General features: G+C 34.5%; 1 protein-coding gene across 2 annotated transcripts; it reads left to right on the top strand.

Annotated features, from left to right (window-relative positions):
• Window positions 1-336: 336 nt before the first annotated feature.
• Window positions 337-18,086, top strand: LOC149733314 (angiotensin-converting enzyme-like). Of its 2 annotated transcripts, XM_089880463.1 has the most exons (30): window positions 338-554; window positions 817-923; window positions 1,020-1,107; window positions 1,169-1,310; window positions 1,781-1,865; window positions 2,185-2,261; window positions 2,745-2,832; window positions 3,893-4,036; window positions 4,677-4,762; window positions 5,454-5,562; window positions 5,888-5,985; window positions 7,355-7,524; window positions 8,050-8,188; window positions 8,548-8,777; window positions 9,528-9,629; window positions 10,003-10,125; window positions 10,311-10,492; window positions 10,767-10,903; window positions 11,357-11,515; window positions 12,060-12,159; window positions 12,542-12,685; window positions 12,924-13,047; window positions 13,319-13,484; window positions 13,855-14,024; window positions 14,613-14,751; window positions 15,277-15,465; window positions 15,701-15,840; window positions 16,072-16,194; window positions 16,805-16,992; window positions 17,554-18,086. In XM_089880463.1, exons 3-30 carry the CDS (start codon window positions 1,058-1,060, stop codon window positions 17,670-17,672), a joined length of 3,723 nt encoding a protein of 1,240 aa, XP_089736589.1. In that variant the 5' UTR covers window positions 338-554; window positions 817-923; window positions 1,020-1,057; the 3' UTR covers window positions 17,673-18,086. The 2 variants fall into 2 exon arrangements, with proteins under 2 accessions (XP_089736588.1, XP_089736589.1); XM_089880462.1 differs by lacking the exon at window positions 817-923 and having other exon boundaries at window positions 337-554.
• Window position 18,087: the final 1 nt, after the last annotated feature.

Here is an 18,087-nt window from a genome sequence, read left to right as displayed (position 1 = left end):
AGACAGGCGATATATTGTGACGTCATAGTTGTTAATAATAGCATTACATTATGCATTATAACCGCATGTGTCAACAGATTACTGATAATATATTAACGAAAGTTCGGTGTTCATTTAATAATAATAAATACATCGTATTATAAAATTGTTTTCATTTAATGCGATCAACAAGTTAAACAAATTATCTTCGAAAGATAATGCGATTATTTTAAAACCCTTTAATTAAATTAAACTTTTTTGCTTCGCTCTGTGGAAGTAATCTCATTTTAAAGATAGTGTTAAACGATGTTTTTATTATGTGTTATCGTCCCATTTGGTTGTAAACAAAAAATCTTTACAGAAATGTATAACCGTAACCTGTGACTGTATAAGACAGTTGATAAATTATGCTAATACGATAAACCGATGTACGTTTTTTCAAGCCCTTTCCGATTTGTATTTGCGGTTACGTTTATAACTATTTTAGTATTGCATGCTGCATGTATGATGCTGTGGGAATAGTAGAGACTCGACGCGAACACCGCACAACGACATGCTGGTATTATTCAACATCGGTTTGTAATTTTTAGTGGTTTGTAATTAGATTATCCATTAGTGTGTATAGGACTATAGGTAATGGTTTTATTAATGCGAAATTAACAATTACCTAATGTAACGAAGCGACCTGCGTACGACTCACGCAATAGATTCGCACACCTATTAAATACTGTCTCGCTATAGCAGGAGTTCTGACATGTTTACCATGAACTGCAATGCAAGTATGCGTTTCACCACATACTTCTTTTTGTTGAGTTTTTCACTGCGTTTATCTAACAGGCACTTGCTGGTTAATGTGTAATTTGGTGGAGCACCAGATAAACAAGTCACTTTATTAGTGTCGTGAGAACGTTGGCTGCTGTAGACAGACCTCCGTTCACGTGAAAGTAACTTTGCATTTTATTTTATTTTGTCAGCCAATTGTATGCAATTACAAAGTTTATCCAAACTTATATTTTATTATGTATTTTTTTACTTTATAGAAATTTACCGAATACGAAATAGGAAGTTCCAGGGAAATATGTTTTGGTACCTGGTCGGTCATTTGACTCTGCTAATCTTGTTATCAGGGTAAATGCATTGTATTTAAATGCCGTGGTTTATGTGACTGAATAAAATGTAATTATTTCAGGTCAGCAAGGGCGGATTTACATAGTGAAGCTGTGGCATTCACTGCTAATTATTCCACAGACGCTGCTGAGGTTTATTACAATTCAAGCCTTGCAGCGTGGAATTACCAAACGGGTATCTCGGAGGAAAACTTGAATGCCATGGTAACGTTTTATTGAATATAATATAAGTTTGGCTATATTGTACATACGTATAAGATATACTATATATATATATATAATATTATATATTTTATTATATAATACTGCGAGGTAAGATGGGATACCGTTAGAAACTAAATCCACTATTTTCTAAACGTGATCTTAATAATTAATACGCTCTTTTAGAGTCGTATATAGGCAGACGACTGTATAGTTCCTTAAATTTTCTTTGTTTACCACCAAACGGGACAATAAAAGAGAATGAAAACATATCCCATCTTACCCCAGCTCAACAAATATAAGACACGGCAGTAGTATTGTAACTGACCTTTCTAAACATCTACGAATATTTTTTTTAAACGTATATGGTAGGCTAATGAAAGTCAAATATTTTTTAATGCGCGAGACAACGTAAGACGTTTATAAAGCGCACCATTTTAAAATATATTTGTGCAAATATGGTTTATTTACAGAATGCCGAAAACGTTAAATCCGCCGCATTCACCAAAATGTACGGCGAACAAGCAAAAGCAGAATTTCCAGACACTTCAAAATTGGGTATACCAAAAAATATTTACAAGTTTAACATATTTAAATAATTTATGAACTTTAATTCATAAATTGTATTTTATATCAAAAGAAAACATTTATTTCTGGCAGAAGCTTAAAAAAAGTAGTTTCTAGTTTATATTCTCTGTTATATTAAAATAACATAACTTTTTCCATTCATTACTTTAAATACAATAACAAGGATCATATTTCATTAACTTACCTTAATCAAAGAAAAAAATAAAATAGAATACAAAGTAAACAAAGTAATTAAATATTATGAACAAACAACTTGGTGCGCGAATAAAATTTGAATTTTGTCTTTTAGCGGAAAGTGAACAGCGACAGATAGACAGCATCAAAATTCTTGGGACGGCAAATTTAAACGAGGCTGACTTAAACCAGGTTTGTTCATCATACTGTATGAAACTTGTTTATCATTGTATGACGGGGCAACGGGAGTCGTTATAACACGGGTGTTCTGTTTTACACACCCCGCGCCCGCTTAAGTTACAACGTATTTAACTTTGTGTTTATTTTACTTAATTTGTCCATAATTTTATCTCATATTGACAATTTAGGAAACCCAATGAAAGCTACTATGTTGGAGCAATTGCCGTTACGTGTCTTGCTTGAGGACAAACAATGGTAGCTTATCGAGCCCCGAACCCGTAAACTTGGGGTCGTGCTAACCACTGCCATACGTCCATCAAACAATATATTGCAAAAGAAACATATTGCATTAATTGGAATAATTTAAATATAAATTGCTTTGCCAGTAAATTTGTTTTACATCCGAAACAATTTGTTGGCAAAAAAACCTGTCATATATCTACGTAACTACTAACTATACAGAATATTGTTTGTTTTAATCTTATTATTCTACAGTACAATGATTTAACTGGAGGTATGGAAGCAACTTACAGCACAGCAACAGTTACAATGCCCGACGGACGTGTTCTAAACTTAGATCCAGGTATGAATATGTAATATTATTATATAACTAGTAATATACACCAGTGCTGCTTTCGATTTCGCAAAAATAACGTTTTACTTAAGGTTTTTATAATTCTTTGAATGTTCTTTGTTTACTACAAAATTGGAGAAAAAAAATATATTAAAATGTGTCTCATCTTCCCGCATCCTTATAAATGCAATATACATGTACATTAGTATTCTGGCGTTTTCTATAAAAACTCCCAAACACTCACACACTTACATGTCGAGGCTCATTATAAACAGTTGCCACGTATGTAACTTTATAGGTGAATAAATCTTTTATTGATATCATAAATACGAATTAAGATTTTGATAAATATAATTTTACGAGTGCAGAAAAAAGTATACTGTTATAACATAACAGGCATGTTTAAATTTCTGTTGTTTGATTTACACAAATTAAGTTCATAAACATTATTTGCCAAAATGCAACAAAGGCTTTCAGGCCATCGTTGGAAACTCATAGACGCGGTGCAAACAAGATTATTATAAAAGCCTGCCGACTTAAATAGAAAAAAAAACTGAAATTATAGATTGAACACACTAGGGGAATATTTGTAACTTTCAACAATTATAAATTTGGACCTCAGTTTCCCGATAAATGCATTGCTCTTACATAAATGCCGTTACATAAACCTGCCATGCATTAATCTATATAGCTTCAGCTCTTACATGAACCCGCCATTGTTGGCATTAAACATTGAACCCCCACGCAGTAATAAACAAATTTATTACAAGTTCATGTTCACTCTTATGGGGTAAGATGGGATACCTGTAGCACGTAATGTCCCACATTTCCTGATTGTGTTTTAAACAAGTAACAACGCCATTTTACAGTTGCGGGAATATACAATTATACAGTTCTTTAAATATCCTCTGTTTACTACTAAATAGGCCAAAACAAGAGATGCCTCATCTTACCCGACCTTACTTTAATCTAAATAAGCTTCCGTTTTGAACTACACGATAAAGTATTGAACTGTAGTTCTAAAACTAGCTGGAGTATAAAACAAAACGAGCACAATGTATTTTTAAAGATTTGACTGCATTGATGGCTACATCACGTGATTACAATGAGTTGAAATACGCGTGGAAAGGATGGTACGAAGCTGCTGGTCGACCAATCAGAGACGACTATGAAAGTTTCGTAACGTTGTCTAATAAAGCAAGTGTCGCAGATGGTAACGATTGATAACTATGCAACAGATTGTTTTATTATTCTCATATTATATAACTGAATGTAAAATTAAAGATTTTCTTCTCGCGTGGTGAGTGTTCCGTTTCATACACCTCGTGCTTACGAGTTATACGACAGATTCACCGGCGCCGTGGCGCCTGTAGCGCAGAGGTAATGGGTTCAAGGCTCGTCGCTGCTACCATTGTGGGCGTATGTGTCCTTGGGCAAGACACTTAACGGCAATTGCTCCAACCCAGTGGTCACTAATGGGTTGACCAAATTAACAGCAATATATAAAAAAATAAAAAAAAAATCCCCCAAAAATAATCACCCACAAAATAATATACATGGTAACACGTAAGCTGGCACGAGGTGTATGAACCCGTGAGATAACGACTGTCGTTTTCCGGCCACGCGAGGATAAAGTAAGTTACATTCATTCATTCATTCATTCATTCATTCATTCATTCATTCATTCAGATGTAACTTTTTATCTTCAGTGATGTCCCAAATCATTTTTTGAACCAAAACGTTTCAAATAAATATATTATCATACACATGGGTCGCTATGTTTCTATTGAAACTGTTGTGGTTAGTTTTATGCGTGATGAAACAATGAGCATTGAGGTTTCAAATGTGTTTAGGATTCGCTGACACGGGAGAATACTGGAGATCTTGGTATGAAATGAATGGTCAGTTAGAAGCAACCGTGGATGCGCTGTGGGCCGAGGTTAGTATAATGAATGTAACTTAATAATACTTGCGTGGCAGGCAACGGCATCCGTTATACCACGGATGTTTTGTTTCATACACCTCGTGCCCATTTAGCCTACGAAGTATGTAATTTTGGAAGCGATTATTTATGAAGTACATTTTGAAATGCACTACTGACAGTTAGGAAAACCTAAAAGGAACCACTGGATTAAAGTAATTGTCATTCAGTGTCTTGCCCAAGGACACATACTCCAACAATAGTAGCGACATTGAGCTTCGTAACCGAAGCCTATAACTCGATGCAAGAACAGGCGTGTTTACCACTGAGCCACGAGGCCAAGCTTTTGCATGATAATAATCATTTTTGTTTGTTAACTTTTTTGTTGTATACATTTAAACACAATGCGCTTCTGAAATCCTATTTCACCCAGCAAGAGAAAAAACTGTTTGGGTGAAACACTGTTCGGGTAATACCCTTTTGTAATATATTTGATGTAACATTTTGTTTTAAGAGACAGCATGATTTTTCTTCTACCGATTAAACTAGTAACAGCACAATTTAGGTTTTGCTTTTTAGGTGGACCAAAATTTAGTTAGTAGACCGACTAACTTGTAATAACTAATGCACATGACTAGGGGAGTTGAAGGCGGCGCAACGAGAATAACAGAATACAATCTCTGGTTTTACGGACTGTTTGTTTTTTTAGCTACAACCGCTGTACACGGAGCTTCACGCTTACGTTAGAAGGAAACTGTATGAAAAGTATGGATCAAACTATATCAACCTTAAAGCTCCAATACCTGCGCATTTACTTGGTAAATATATTGTTAATTTACTTTTATGCGAAAGTATCCAACTTATTTATCCTTGCGCAGCGGTTAGCGGGCAATGACAGTCATTATAACATGGGTGTTGTGTTTCATACACCACGTCTGTAACTTTGCAAGAGATTGTTTTGTATTTAGACAATTTAGACAATCCATAAAAGACCACTAAGTTGGAGCAATTACGGTTAAGTTGCCAAAGGACAAATACGCCTTAACGGTAGCAGTGACGAGCCTTGAACCCATAAACCCCGCAAGATTCAGGCGTGCATCACAGTGCCAGTTATATCTTTAACCACTGTTTTTTATAATCTAGGTAACATGTGGGCACAACAATGGGGGAATATATATGATCTTGTTGAACCTTATTCGGGTAAAACAGGAGTTGATGCCACACCTGCCATGCAGAGCCAGGTGAGTTTCCAAAAAAAGAGGGAATGTTTTTAGGAAGGTAATAGGCAAATTTTTTGATTGGGCAAAGAAATTCGAAACACCAGTTGTCTGTTTCATACACCTCGCACCTGCTGATTAGTTATCACAAATACAACTAAGTTCTCCTTATAGGGCTGTATAACAGACGTTATAATTTTCTGTTTGATGCTTGTAGATATTATACGGTATTGGCTGTTACTGCATACTCAATATAAGGTTGTCACTGCAGTGTTGTTATCTGTGTATGCTGTAGATATGTAGCTATACTAGGGTAGAAACTAGGGCTGTGGATTTTCCCTATTTTTGTTTAACCGTTAACCGTTCAGTTTTAACCGGTTAACCGGTTAACCGATACAAGTGTAATCCTAATAAAAGCGTCTTGTTTATCGCTTTTCTTTCGCGTATTTAAAGGCAACTTTACGACGAAGGTATGGACTATGCTCACAATACACGGGCAAACGTTCTTAACGTTAAAGTAATGCTTTCTTATTCATATTCAAACCTGTTTTAAAGCACCTGCCGTCTAAATAATCAACGTGTGAATTGCAATTATGACGCAGTTATTAACGTGTGAATTGCTATTATGTCGTATCCAATTGCCAGGTCAAACAATCGCTATTATGATGCAATGAATCCACGTGTGAATGCCTGCTTTTTCGTAATAAACACGCTGCTTGGCTGAGGAAAACATTTAAGTTGTGTATATTACATCAATATAATGTTGCAAAACTAGTTAGCCTGCGGTATTAACAATCAAGATTGATGGCGTAATCGCTGTTGTAGGGCACGATCAAAGCAACAGCGTCCCTGCACACTCTGTCTTATTGCAAAACAACAATCAACGAACACGAACACATGCCTTTCGTGTAAATAAGACAGATATTGATATACGTTTATGCCCTATGACGTCATAGTTCGGTTGACGACTTGAACTTTTCCTTAGCGGTTAACCGAATAGGTTCGGTTAACCGGTTAACCGTTAACTTTTCCACAGCCCTAGTAGAAACTACAAGTTGTACTAATACAAAACTAATATAAGACACTGTCATTGCAAATCCATCAGTGGATTTTTCAAATTATTTGTCTTATACCAAATATTTATTACTTAGAAAGTTACATACATGAACTTTCAGGCAAGAATGAGGTGTATGAAACAGAACACCCGTGTTATAACTGTCGATGTCCCTTCATGCGAGGATAAATAAGTTACATACGTGGTAACTTGTAAGCTGGCACGAGGTGTATGAAACAGAACATCCGTGTTATAATGACTGTCGTTGCCCCTCCACCCGAGGATAAATAAGTTACATTCATTCGGTTTAAGTTGTTTAAAATACTTGTTGCATATCAGGGATACGACGCAATGAAAATGTTTCAAACCTCGGAAGAGTTTTTTGTTTCATTGGGATTGGATAAAATGACCGATGAATTTTGGGCAAACACAATGTTTGTAAAACCCACCGACCGAGATGTGGTCTGTCATGCATCTGCTTGGGACTTTTACAATAAAGTTGATTTCAGGTGATTTTTCTCTCACATTTCAGGAAAAAAGTTTTAATATTTTAGATAAATTAATATTTGGGAGTTCAGATTTTTAAAATATTTAAGTTCGATTTTGTTTACTATTTCTAACTTGATCATAAAGTTTTTAGGGTAGGGCAGTGTATCTTGTCATTCTGTTTCCCGTCCCATTTGGCAGTAAACAAAGAATATTAACAGAAATATAGATACCATCTTACCCCACAGTACTGTATAAAGATAACAATTTACATATTTCATAAATGAACATCTGGTGCCATAGCGCAGTGGTTAGCGCACGCGTCTCTAACCTAGAGGTTATCGGTTCAAGACTTGTCGCTGCTACCATTGGCAAGAGAATTGCTTCAACCCAGTGCTCACCAATGGGTTATCTAAATTGTCAGCCATACAACTAAAAATAATTATCCAAAAAGTTAAATACACGATAACTAAGTAGACATGAAGTGTATGAAATCAAAACACACATGTTATAACGACCGTTAAGTTACGTTTATTCGTTTATATCAGAATAAAGATGTGTACTGTGGTGAACATGGAAGACCTTATAACCATACACCATGAGATGGGTCATATTCAATATTATCAACAATATAAAGATCAACCAATACCATTTAGAGGAGGAGCGAATCCAGGATTTCATGAAGCGGTTAGTTTGTATTTTATATTCTTGTTTTTATTTCATAATTTGTAATTTTTTTTTTAATTTTATTTTATAATTTGTAATTATTCTAAATTGTCCAAATAGTTGTAACATAAAAAATGGTTTAAACTTTGTTGTGCTAGTTTTTGGGTTTATTGGGGTTATTTTTTTTAGTTTGAATACTAACATCCCATATACAAGACACATGTTTCATTTCATTTTAACTTCTGACATCACTAAAACATTTAACTTTAAAACCAAAATGTTTGAAATAAAACTTCAAACGTATGGACTGCCATGTTTCTACTGAAATTGACAAGAAAAATCCATGTTTTATGCATCTGGTTCCCATGGTTTTGTATTAGGTTGGTGACACGCTAGCTTTGTCTGTGAGCACGCCCAAACATTTAAACAAAATTGGACTTCTGGATGAAGTAGAAGAAGATGATGAAGCAGATATTAATTATCTTCTCAGCCAAGCGATGGACAAGATTGCTTTTCTACCTTTTGGTTTGATGATTGACAAATGGCGATGGAGTGTTTTTTCTGGTGATACCCCGAAAGCTAAATACCAGGAAAAGTGGGATCAGTTGAGGTAAATTTTGTTAAATCAATGTAACCTGTTAACCCCGGGATGGTGAGGCAACAAGGGTGTTCTGTTTCATACACCTCGTGCCCCTTCCGATTTATGAATAAATGTAAATATGTGATCAACATCAGTTATGTTTTATATACCAGATGAGCTGAAAAAATAATTGTACAACATGCCTGGTAGCAAGTAACATACTTTGAGTAAGCCCAAAAACAAAGGGCTAAAGCCTAAAATGCAAAAGCGACTAATCAGTTTTCACCTAAATTCCATTAGGAAGTAAACATATGATTATCAGTGCCCACACCCATTGTTGTCATAAACAAACATATTCATCTTACAAGTCACATCTGCTTTTCCCTGCTAGGTTGTTTGCTACTTATCTGCTGAGAATTTATTTCTGCCAAGTCATTGTATTTATTATAATGTTTGTGCAAATATTTGGACAGTTTCCGCTGAATTGCTCTGATAAGACTGTAAATCATGTGTTGTTTTTTTCTTTAAAATGTTTTAGTTGTTACAACATTTATTAGTTTGCTTTGGCGTTTATGAATTGACAGGCTCGATTTATATTTATTGTCGTGTTTTGTAACATTATTATCCAGCTTTTTTCATTTAACTTTCATAATGTTGTTCAACTTGTTGCTTCTTTTTTTCTTTTTCAAAAAATTAGACAGCAACACAAAACACAATCATACACTGGAAAAGATAAACAAACGTTAACATCATGTTGTATAAATATTAATATTGTTACAGAAAAGATTTGCAAGGAATAACTCCACCTGTTGAAAGAGATGGAACAACGGACTTTGACCCTGGAGCAAAATATCACGTTCCAGCCAATACTCCGTACATCAGGTAAACATTTTAACCCTTAAGGAAAAGTCTTGCAAATACCTGTTTGTCAAGACTCGTCGCTGCTACCATTGTGGGCGTATATGTGTCCAAGGACAAGGCACTTAACCTAAATTGCTTTAACTCAGTGGTCCCTTGTAGATTCTAAATTGTCAACCATATATTAAAAAGCAAACTGGCACGAGGTGTATGAAGCAGAACACCTGTGTTATAGTACTGGTATTGGGAGGGTACAAAAGTTACATCCATTCTTGAAAGAATTAGTCAATTAAATGAAAGTTTAGTTACTGTGGTAGACAACCTTAAGTTGTAATCAGTTTTATTTTTAATGAAAAATATTTTGCATACTTAAACAACAGTTGTTATTCTTCACCAGGTACTTTGTGAGTTTCGTTGTTCAGTTCCAGTTCTACCAATCCATGTGCAATGCAAGTGGCCACCAAGGGCCTTTATACAAGTGTGACTTTTACCAATCAAAAGAAGCTGGAGCAAAACTACAGTAAATAGTTATTTAATATTTGGTTGTGTTTAATAAAATACAGATTTTATATAACGGATAGTATAACAAAATTTTTATTGTAAAAAGCATTTTGTTGTTAAAATTTTATTGCGCCATTGCACAGTGATTAGCCTTCCTGTAACCCAGAGGTTAGGGGTACAAAGTCAAAACAATTTTTTTAACAGGAAAATGTTGGAACTTGGCTCCAGCAAACCATGGCAGTTTGCAATGAACGAGATCACTGGTTCTGAGGACATGAGCACCCTCGCACTTCAAGAATATTTCAGTCCATTGACAGCTTGGTTAAAGCAGAAGAACTTGGAAAACGGGGACACGCCTGGGTGGACGGAAATGGATTGGAGACCAAGTTTGTGCTTGTACTTTAATTTAAGGAAACCTATTTATCCTAACATGGTGGGATTATGACAGTCAGTATAACACGGGTGTCCTGTTTTATACACCTTACAGATTGTCATTATTTTGATGTGTTTTTTTAGGCTTAAAACTTTGACAATCAGTACTGGGTTAAGGCAATTCCCATTTAGTGTATTGCCCAAAGACATATGCACCTATATTAACAACAACAGTGGCAAACCCCCCTAAACATGATTACATCAAACTAATTAATGTAATTGTTATAGTGGGTTACAAGTTGGAAGATTCTGTTGTTGGTTTCTTGGATAGTTACAACTCATCTGCTGAAGATGTTTATTTTAAAGCAGTGTCTGCTGAATGGGAATATAACACAAATATAAATGATCAAACACAAACAGCAAGTGTATGTATATAATATATGATACATTTGTAAATGTTATGTTCCTCCGGCATGTTGTGAAATAATCGTTTGTTTTGACTTAATAGGTATATAGAAAATACTTATTACGGTAAACAGAAAAGGTTATTTAGCACGTTACGAAACACTTGTAATATTGCTAAAGTTTTAAATGCTTGTTGATTAAAGTATTTTTAAATGAATTTTTTTTATGTTTTACGAAAGTAGTTGAGTTGTACACAGACCTCTTAAACTGACTGTGGAGAAAACATATATATATATTGTTTTTGCTTATTATTGAATAAATGAATATTACTTTATCTTCGCGTTGCGAGAAAATAACATTTGTTATAACCTGGGTGTTCTGTTCATTACACCTAGTGCTCGCTTAAGACTTACCACCTATGTATACTTTTATTTTAAGATGTAATTCTCGCTACATTCACATGTGTTAATTAGGGTGTGGCAAGCCAGGAGCAAGCACAGTTCAACGCAGAACAAGCTGTATTAGCCAAGCAATACGACCCACTTGATATAAGTGATCCAACAAATACGAGGTTAATTGAAAAACTTAGCGTTGTTGGCACTGGTGCTCTACCTGATGCAGATCTACAAGCTGTGAGTTCTAATTTTTTATATTTGTCATTTAAGAAAAATTAAAAGAATGTTTAAACATTTGGTGAGGCAAGTCAACCACTATTATACAACACTGGTGTAGCAGAAACCTGGTTTCACCCAGCTACTGCGCATATACTACAAAAGTTTCTTATAAGGAATCTCATCTATAAGTCTGGTTTAAACACAAACATTACTTTCTACACTATTTGTTCGAAACTCAATGTTTAATTTCATCTAAAATATATAAATAAAATAATGCCTTCACATTATTTCATATAGTAAATAAATCTATTACTTTAATAAATGAACCTTCTTAACTTTGTACAAAATGTTGCACCTAACTTCTCCTATTTTTGATTTCTCGTAAAAAGTTATTTAGGAACATTGGACCAGATTTCTGCGTTATTGGGGATCTGTTTGCACTTTCAAATAAATTTAATATTTACAAATTGTAAAAGTTTATGCTTTACAATTTTATATCGCGAAAAAGTGCTGTATCTACCATACATTAATTAAATGAAATAATATTTTATCTTTCTTCAAGTTAACCGAAGTAAACTCGAAGATGCAAACGAAATACAGCACAGCAAAAGCGTGCGGGGTTGGTGACAAACCTCAATCAGAATGCATTCCTTTAGATCCTGGTATTTATTCTCTTGTTTAAGAATATAATTTTAATTTTTTGTGAAGAAAGACAGAATCTTACATATGAAATATGAATTTAAAAAAGTGTAAAATTGAATATGTTGTAAATTGATTTTTTTTAACTTAAAATATTGTTTAAACTATTCTTCATACTGAATGTACCTTTTAGTATGAAGCTGAAGATTAAAACTTGATTGAAAAAAAAACAAAAGAAATTTCACTTAAAGTTCGCAACTCCTGTTCTGTGTGCACATTAATATATTACATGACCATCATATATATTACAAAAAATATACTAAACACTACATAAAAAAGAAAATAGATAAATGCAAAATGATACCGAATACACATAAGCAGAATCCTTATATATTGTGTTTTTAGATCTTACAGCTATCATGGCCACATCAAGGAATTATAACGAACTTCGAGACGCGTGGTTAACATGGCGCGATGCAAGTGGATCAACGATGCGCGATGATTATATTTCATATATAGATCTAGAGAATGAAGCAGCCGTGTTGAACAGTAAGATAGTTATTTTAAAGTTATTTTATTACTGTCATTTAATGAAAAAAAAATTATATTATTAATATTATTATAATTAAATTAAACTCCCGTTTTTATTATTAAAATAATATTTTTAACACTTTTAATAAAATCCTATCTTGTTTATACCTGCATGGTGGACAACGACGGTTCTTGTAATGACCGCCATTGCCCTACTGCACCAGGTTAAGTTTTATTTATTTTTAAATCCATGCAGATTATCATGATATGGGTGAATATTGGAGGGCTGATTATGAAACACCAGATATTGAAGAACAGCTGGAAAAAGTTTGGCAGGAAATGTTGCCGCTGTATGAGGAGTTACACGCTTATACACGAAGGTTAACATTTTATTTGTGTGTTTTTATTTTTAAACAATATTTGTCGTGACGCAGTGGTTAAAGCCATAAGGTACGAGTTTTAAACCTAATGCTGCGTGCATTTGTCCTTGAAGAATACACTTAACAACAAACCCTGTTGATGTCTTCCATTGTGCCAAACATTGGTCTTTAAGATCACAAAAACCCTGAGATCCCGTTCACATTTGTATTACATACACCTGTCAGCAACAGCATGTTTACAAACACACAACCTAACTTGTTTTACTTACAGAAAGTTGTACAACTACTATGGTAGTGAAGTTATCAATTTGAAAGGTCCCATTCCTGCACATTTGTTGGGAAACATGTGGGCACAAAGTTGGCTTGACATATACAATCTCGTGGAGCCTTATAGTGGTAAATCACGACCTGATGCCACACCTGGTTTGCAACAAAAGGTCACCTTATGATATTTATAACTACATGGTTGCCAAACTGAAGTAGTTTTATGCTGGTTAGAGTAAATTAAAAGCCAATATTAATGAACTGCCAATTAAAATGCTGGGAAAAAAATGTAACTTGGACGATCACAATAGTAGCAGTATGTGTTCTTGGACAAAACACTTCACGTCAATTACTCAAAAGCCAAAGTTAGATACTCGTAAGCTGGCACAGGGTGTATGAAACAGAACACTCATGTTATAACGACTGTCACTGCCCTGCCAAGCAAGGATAAATAATATGTGGTGACTGGTAAGCTGGTACCAAGTGTTTTAACGGCCATTGTTACCCCGTGACATGAGAATAAATAAGTTTCATCCACCGTAGGGTTGGAATGCCGAGAAAATGTTCCATGTTGCCGATGATTTCTTTGGTGACATGGGATTGATGAAATGTCCTGATGAGTTTTGGAGCAAAACAATGTTTACTAAGCCTGAGGATCGTGAAGTCGTGTGCCACGCTTCTGCTTGGGACTTTTATAACAGAAAAGATTTCAGGTTTTTTTTATAAAATATAATTAAATATTATTTTTGGTTGTTTTGGTTACATAAAGACAATGCAGAGTGTTTGCTTTTTAAAACACTATTAAAATAGTGAAACCAAGAACAATGAATTTACTGTCACAGTCAAGTTAATACACTGGTATATAAATGTACCAATAAAAACATTGAGTAAACCAAGTTGTGTGCGATACGTAGTTGGTGGAATATTACATTGGGAGCAACTGCCACACTTTTGACTCCTTTTCCAACTTTTTATTCATGGTGTGTTTTAGTGATTGTCGTTTTGTTGCTGAATCTCTTCTCTTCATTGTCTGAATACAGTAGGGTGGGGTAAGACAGGACTTTTAGTTTTCTTTTTCTGTCAGATTCGGCAATAAATGAAAAATGTTTACAGAACTATGTCCTTGTAGCCCTGTGACTTAAGAAGCGCGTTGTTAATTGTTTGAAACATGATTGAGCAATATGGGATTTAGGTGATTAAGGTATCCCATTTTACCCCACAGTACCATAATATTATTTCACTGTTATTTTAACGATAAATAGAAATGTTGTTATTGTTTACGATGTTTTTTATTTACACAGAATCAAAATGTGCACTGAAATTAATCAAAATGACTTTGTAACAATCCACCATGAGTTAGGACACATCCAATATTACATGCAATACCAACATCTGCCCGTGACGTTCAGGGACGGAGCAAATCCTGGTTTCCACGAAGCAGTAAGTTCAATCAAATATTCACTATTTCTCTACATATCTCAGGGCTTCCTAAACTTTTTTCTTCCCTTTAAACCCCCTGAAATGTTAACCAACCTTTTACATTTAAAAGTAAAACATATACTTGGTGTAAAACTGGTTTCACAAACCTCTTAAGTTCATGTGACTCCCAGTTTAGAAAGCCCTGACTTAACTTAAACTGATTCGCCATAATCAATTTTTTCTGTTTTGGAATTTTTTTTATAATTAGTTTGTAATATTATGTTATTAATTACAACAGAGAGATAAAATAAGTCTAAAAGTTGGTGAAGTTTTGTCGTGTATTAATATTCGCATTGAGTTCATATGATGCAACATTGGTTATAATATATATTTATTTTCGTTTTATTACATAATGGTTTATATACATATCATAAACTTTGATGAAGGTGACATGAATGACTCTGTCAATATTGATGTGTGTGGATTGTTGTCCTGCTCTGCTATTGTAGTCGTTTAAAGTCCAAATTTAAATTTGTTTCAAAACAGGTTGGTGATACTCTGGCACTTTCTGTTGGAACACTCGAGCATATGTACAAGCTTGGTTTAATTGATGAACCAACTGATGATTTGGAAAGCGATATCAACTATTTAATGAGTGTCGCGTTAGATAAACTAGCATTCATACCATTTGGTTACCTTATGGATAAATGGAGATGGGACGTATTTAGTGGAAGGGTTTGTGATTTAAGCATTTTAAACTAATGTTTTAAACTCAACATGTATTGTTAAAAGTAAATACCACAAAATAGTCATTTAAAAAATCACATGTAGTAACTCACAAGCGGGCACAAGGTGTATGGGACAGCTGTGCTATAACGATTGTCGTTTTATGGCTACGCGTGGATAAGAATTTTACATTCATTTATTCATAACACAATAATTGACATTCAATCATAACCTTTGTATTCAGATAAGCAAAGCAAACATGAACCAGGGTTGGTGGGATTACAGGGTCAAGTATCAAGGTGTTGCTCCTCCTCAATCAAGAGATGAAACCGATTTTGATCCTGGCGCGAAGTTCCACATCGCTAATAATGTCCCATACATCAGGTATAACTTGTTGAATGACAATTATTCATCCTCACCTGGCGGAGCAACGACAGTCATTATAACACGGGTGTTCTGTTTTATACACCTCTTGCTTACTAACGAGTTACCACGTATGTTACTTTGTTGGTGATTTTTTCCCCACTGTCATTTTCCGGTACACGAGTATAAACAAATTTTAATCATTCATTTAAATTAAACACAATAAAGTTTTCATTGTACATATTTTCCAAGGTACTTTGTAAGCACAGTTGTGCAGTTCCAGTTCTATGAGTCTCTATGTAAGGAAGCCAACCACACTGGGGATCTGTTTAAATGTGATTTCAACGGAACCAAAGCAGCCGGAGATAAACTAGGGTTGGTTTATTATGATTGATATCATTAGAACAAAGTATCCCATGTTTTCTGATCGTGTTTTTAACAAATGACAACGCTCTTTTTGAGTCGGGAGATTATGATTAAATAATCCAGTAAATGTTCTTTGTTTAAATGGGATGAGAAAAAATAAAAACATGTTTCATTTTACCCCACCCTACTAAATGTATAGCTTACACCGTCTGTTTAATACAGTTGGGTAAAATTTAAAAACAGTGTCATGGAAGTTGTAATTATAGCCCGTTGACAACTACATTCCAAAGACTTGTTATGAATTATTAAGATAAAATAAACATTCTTACTTTCTGCTTAAAACTTGAACGTAATCCAGCGTTTGTGACGTCACACAGTATGCACCGTGTCTTTGCAAACACCTTTTTTTCTGATTGGCATTTTAATGTTGTTTAATTAAATGGTTTATTACATTATATTGTTTGTAAGGTGTAATGGTGAAGCCTATTAACTAAAAAATGTTGTTATTAAAACGACGCGTTAAAATGGCTCGCTACCGTTAGTTACTGTCTTCGCTTTTCTAAACTTTTCCAAATTTCATTACTGAATGGGCAAAATAAATTCATTCATTCATTCACAGTGCGATGCTGCGTCTTGGATCAAGCGTAAAATGGGAGGATGCTTTGGAACAAATCACTGGCTCCAGGGAAATGACATCTGCATCGCTTGTTAATTACTTTACACCACTCTTGAACTTCCTTAAAGAGGAAAACAAGAAAAATAACGACGTAGTTGGTTGGCCAGATTACTCGTGGGAACCCCCGACTAGTAAGTGCAGCAAATACTAGACTTAATTTCTCACGAAATATTTTAAAACCAAACTTTTACGACCATTGTTGGCTGCTAGTTCCCTTCGTTTTCGTTAATTATTTTAATCTTCGCAATCGTTTTAACCGATGTAAATAACATTTTTGTTATGTATATTATATTTAGTACTAAGATGAGGTAACGTTAGCACACAATATTTCATATTTCCTGATCGTGTGTTTAACAACGCTATTTAAAACTCGCGTGGATACATTTACAATTCTTTAATTGTTCTTTGTTTACAACCAAGAGGAACTTTATAGGAGAATAAAAGCCTCACCTATATTACCTCACCCTACTATAGTGTCTCTTGTTGTGCCTAAGTTGTTTTAATGTTATTACCTTACCTATATTGTTTCTTTACCAGATAAAAACCCACACACGTTCGTAGCGATAATACCTCATCATTATTTCATGACCAAAAATTACGGGTGTCGCTAAGTCAATTGTTAAAAGTGCTTGGTGCTTCAGCTTAGCTACTACCTCGTAATATTGTGTCTGAAAATGTAAACATTGTTACAGACACCTTGAGTGGGAACGGGAAGGTTTCACTGGATAATGCGGGCTCCACAGCCAAGCCAAGCTCTCTCACGTTTATTGCTTTTGTGTTTTTCTTGATCACACGAGTATTATTGGAGTAACACGGCAGCAAAATTAAAGATTGGTTAATCTAATTCAAGCTAATTATCCGACAGTCTACTATATAGATTATCACTGCGTGCTGTATGAAGCGGTAACTTTAAGCACTATGGTTAATATCAGTTGTGTTTATATTCCACATACTGATCCAAAGATCATATCTACACCCCTGATGCTTCGCAAATATTCAAGGCGCTCATTTCAGACTTGCCAAAGTCGAAATTTGATTTTTAAGACCTTCGAAGTGGGATGCGAAATGTAATCGCAGATTCGCGCGTCTTTTTAATTATGCAATGTGTTTATTTCTAATTCGAATCATCTCATATTTTGTTTCTTGTGAATTATCGGAATATATTTGACTTCCTAATGTTGTAAATATTCAATAAATAATTGTGACTGCGAATTCTAGATAAAAAT

Source organism: Ciona robusta, chromosome 7, assembly GCF_009617815.1.
Source record: "Ciona robusta chromosome 7, ASM961781v2".
Taxonomy (NCBI): Eukaryota; Metazoa; Chordata; class Ascidiacea; order Phlebobranchia; family Cionidae; genus Ciona; species Ciona robusta.
Note: the sequence above shows the minus strand (reverse complement) of the source record. Positions and strands in the feature narration are given on the sequence as shown.

Coding starts and splice junctions, on each gene's coding strand:
- LOC149733314 (XM_089880462.1), top strand. CDS start 533: ATGCTGGTATTATTCAACATCG. Junction 1,866..2,184: donor TCCAGACACTTCAAAATTGG/GTATACCAAAAA, acceptor TTTGTCTTTTAG/CGGAAAGTGAACAGCGACAG. Junction 4,037..4,676: donor TAAAGCAAGTGTCGCAGATG/GTAACGATTGAT, acceptor AAATGTGTTTAG/GATTCGCTGACACGGGAGAA.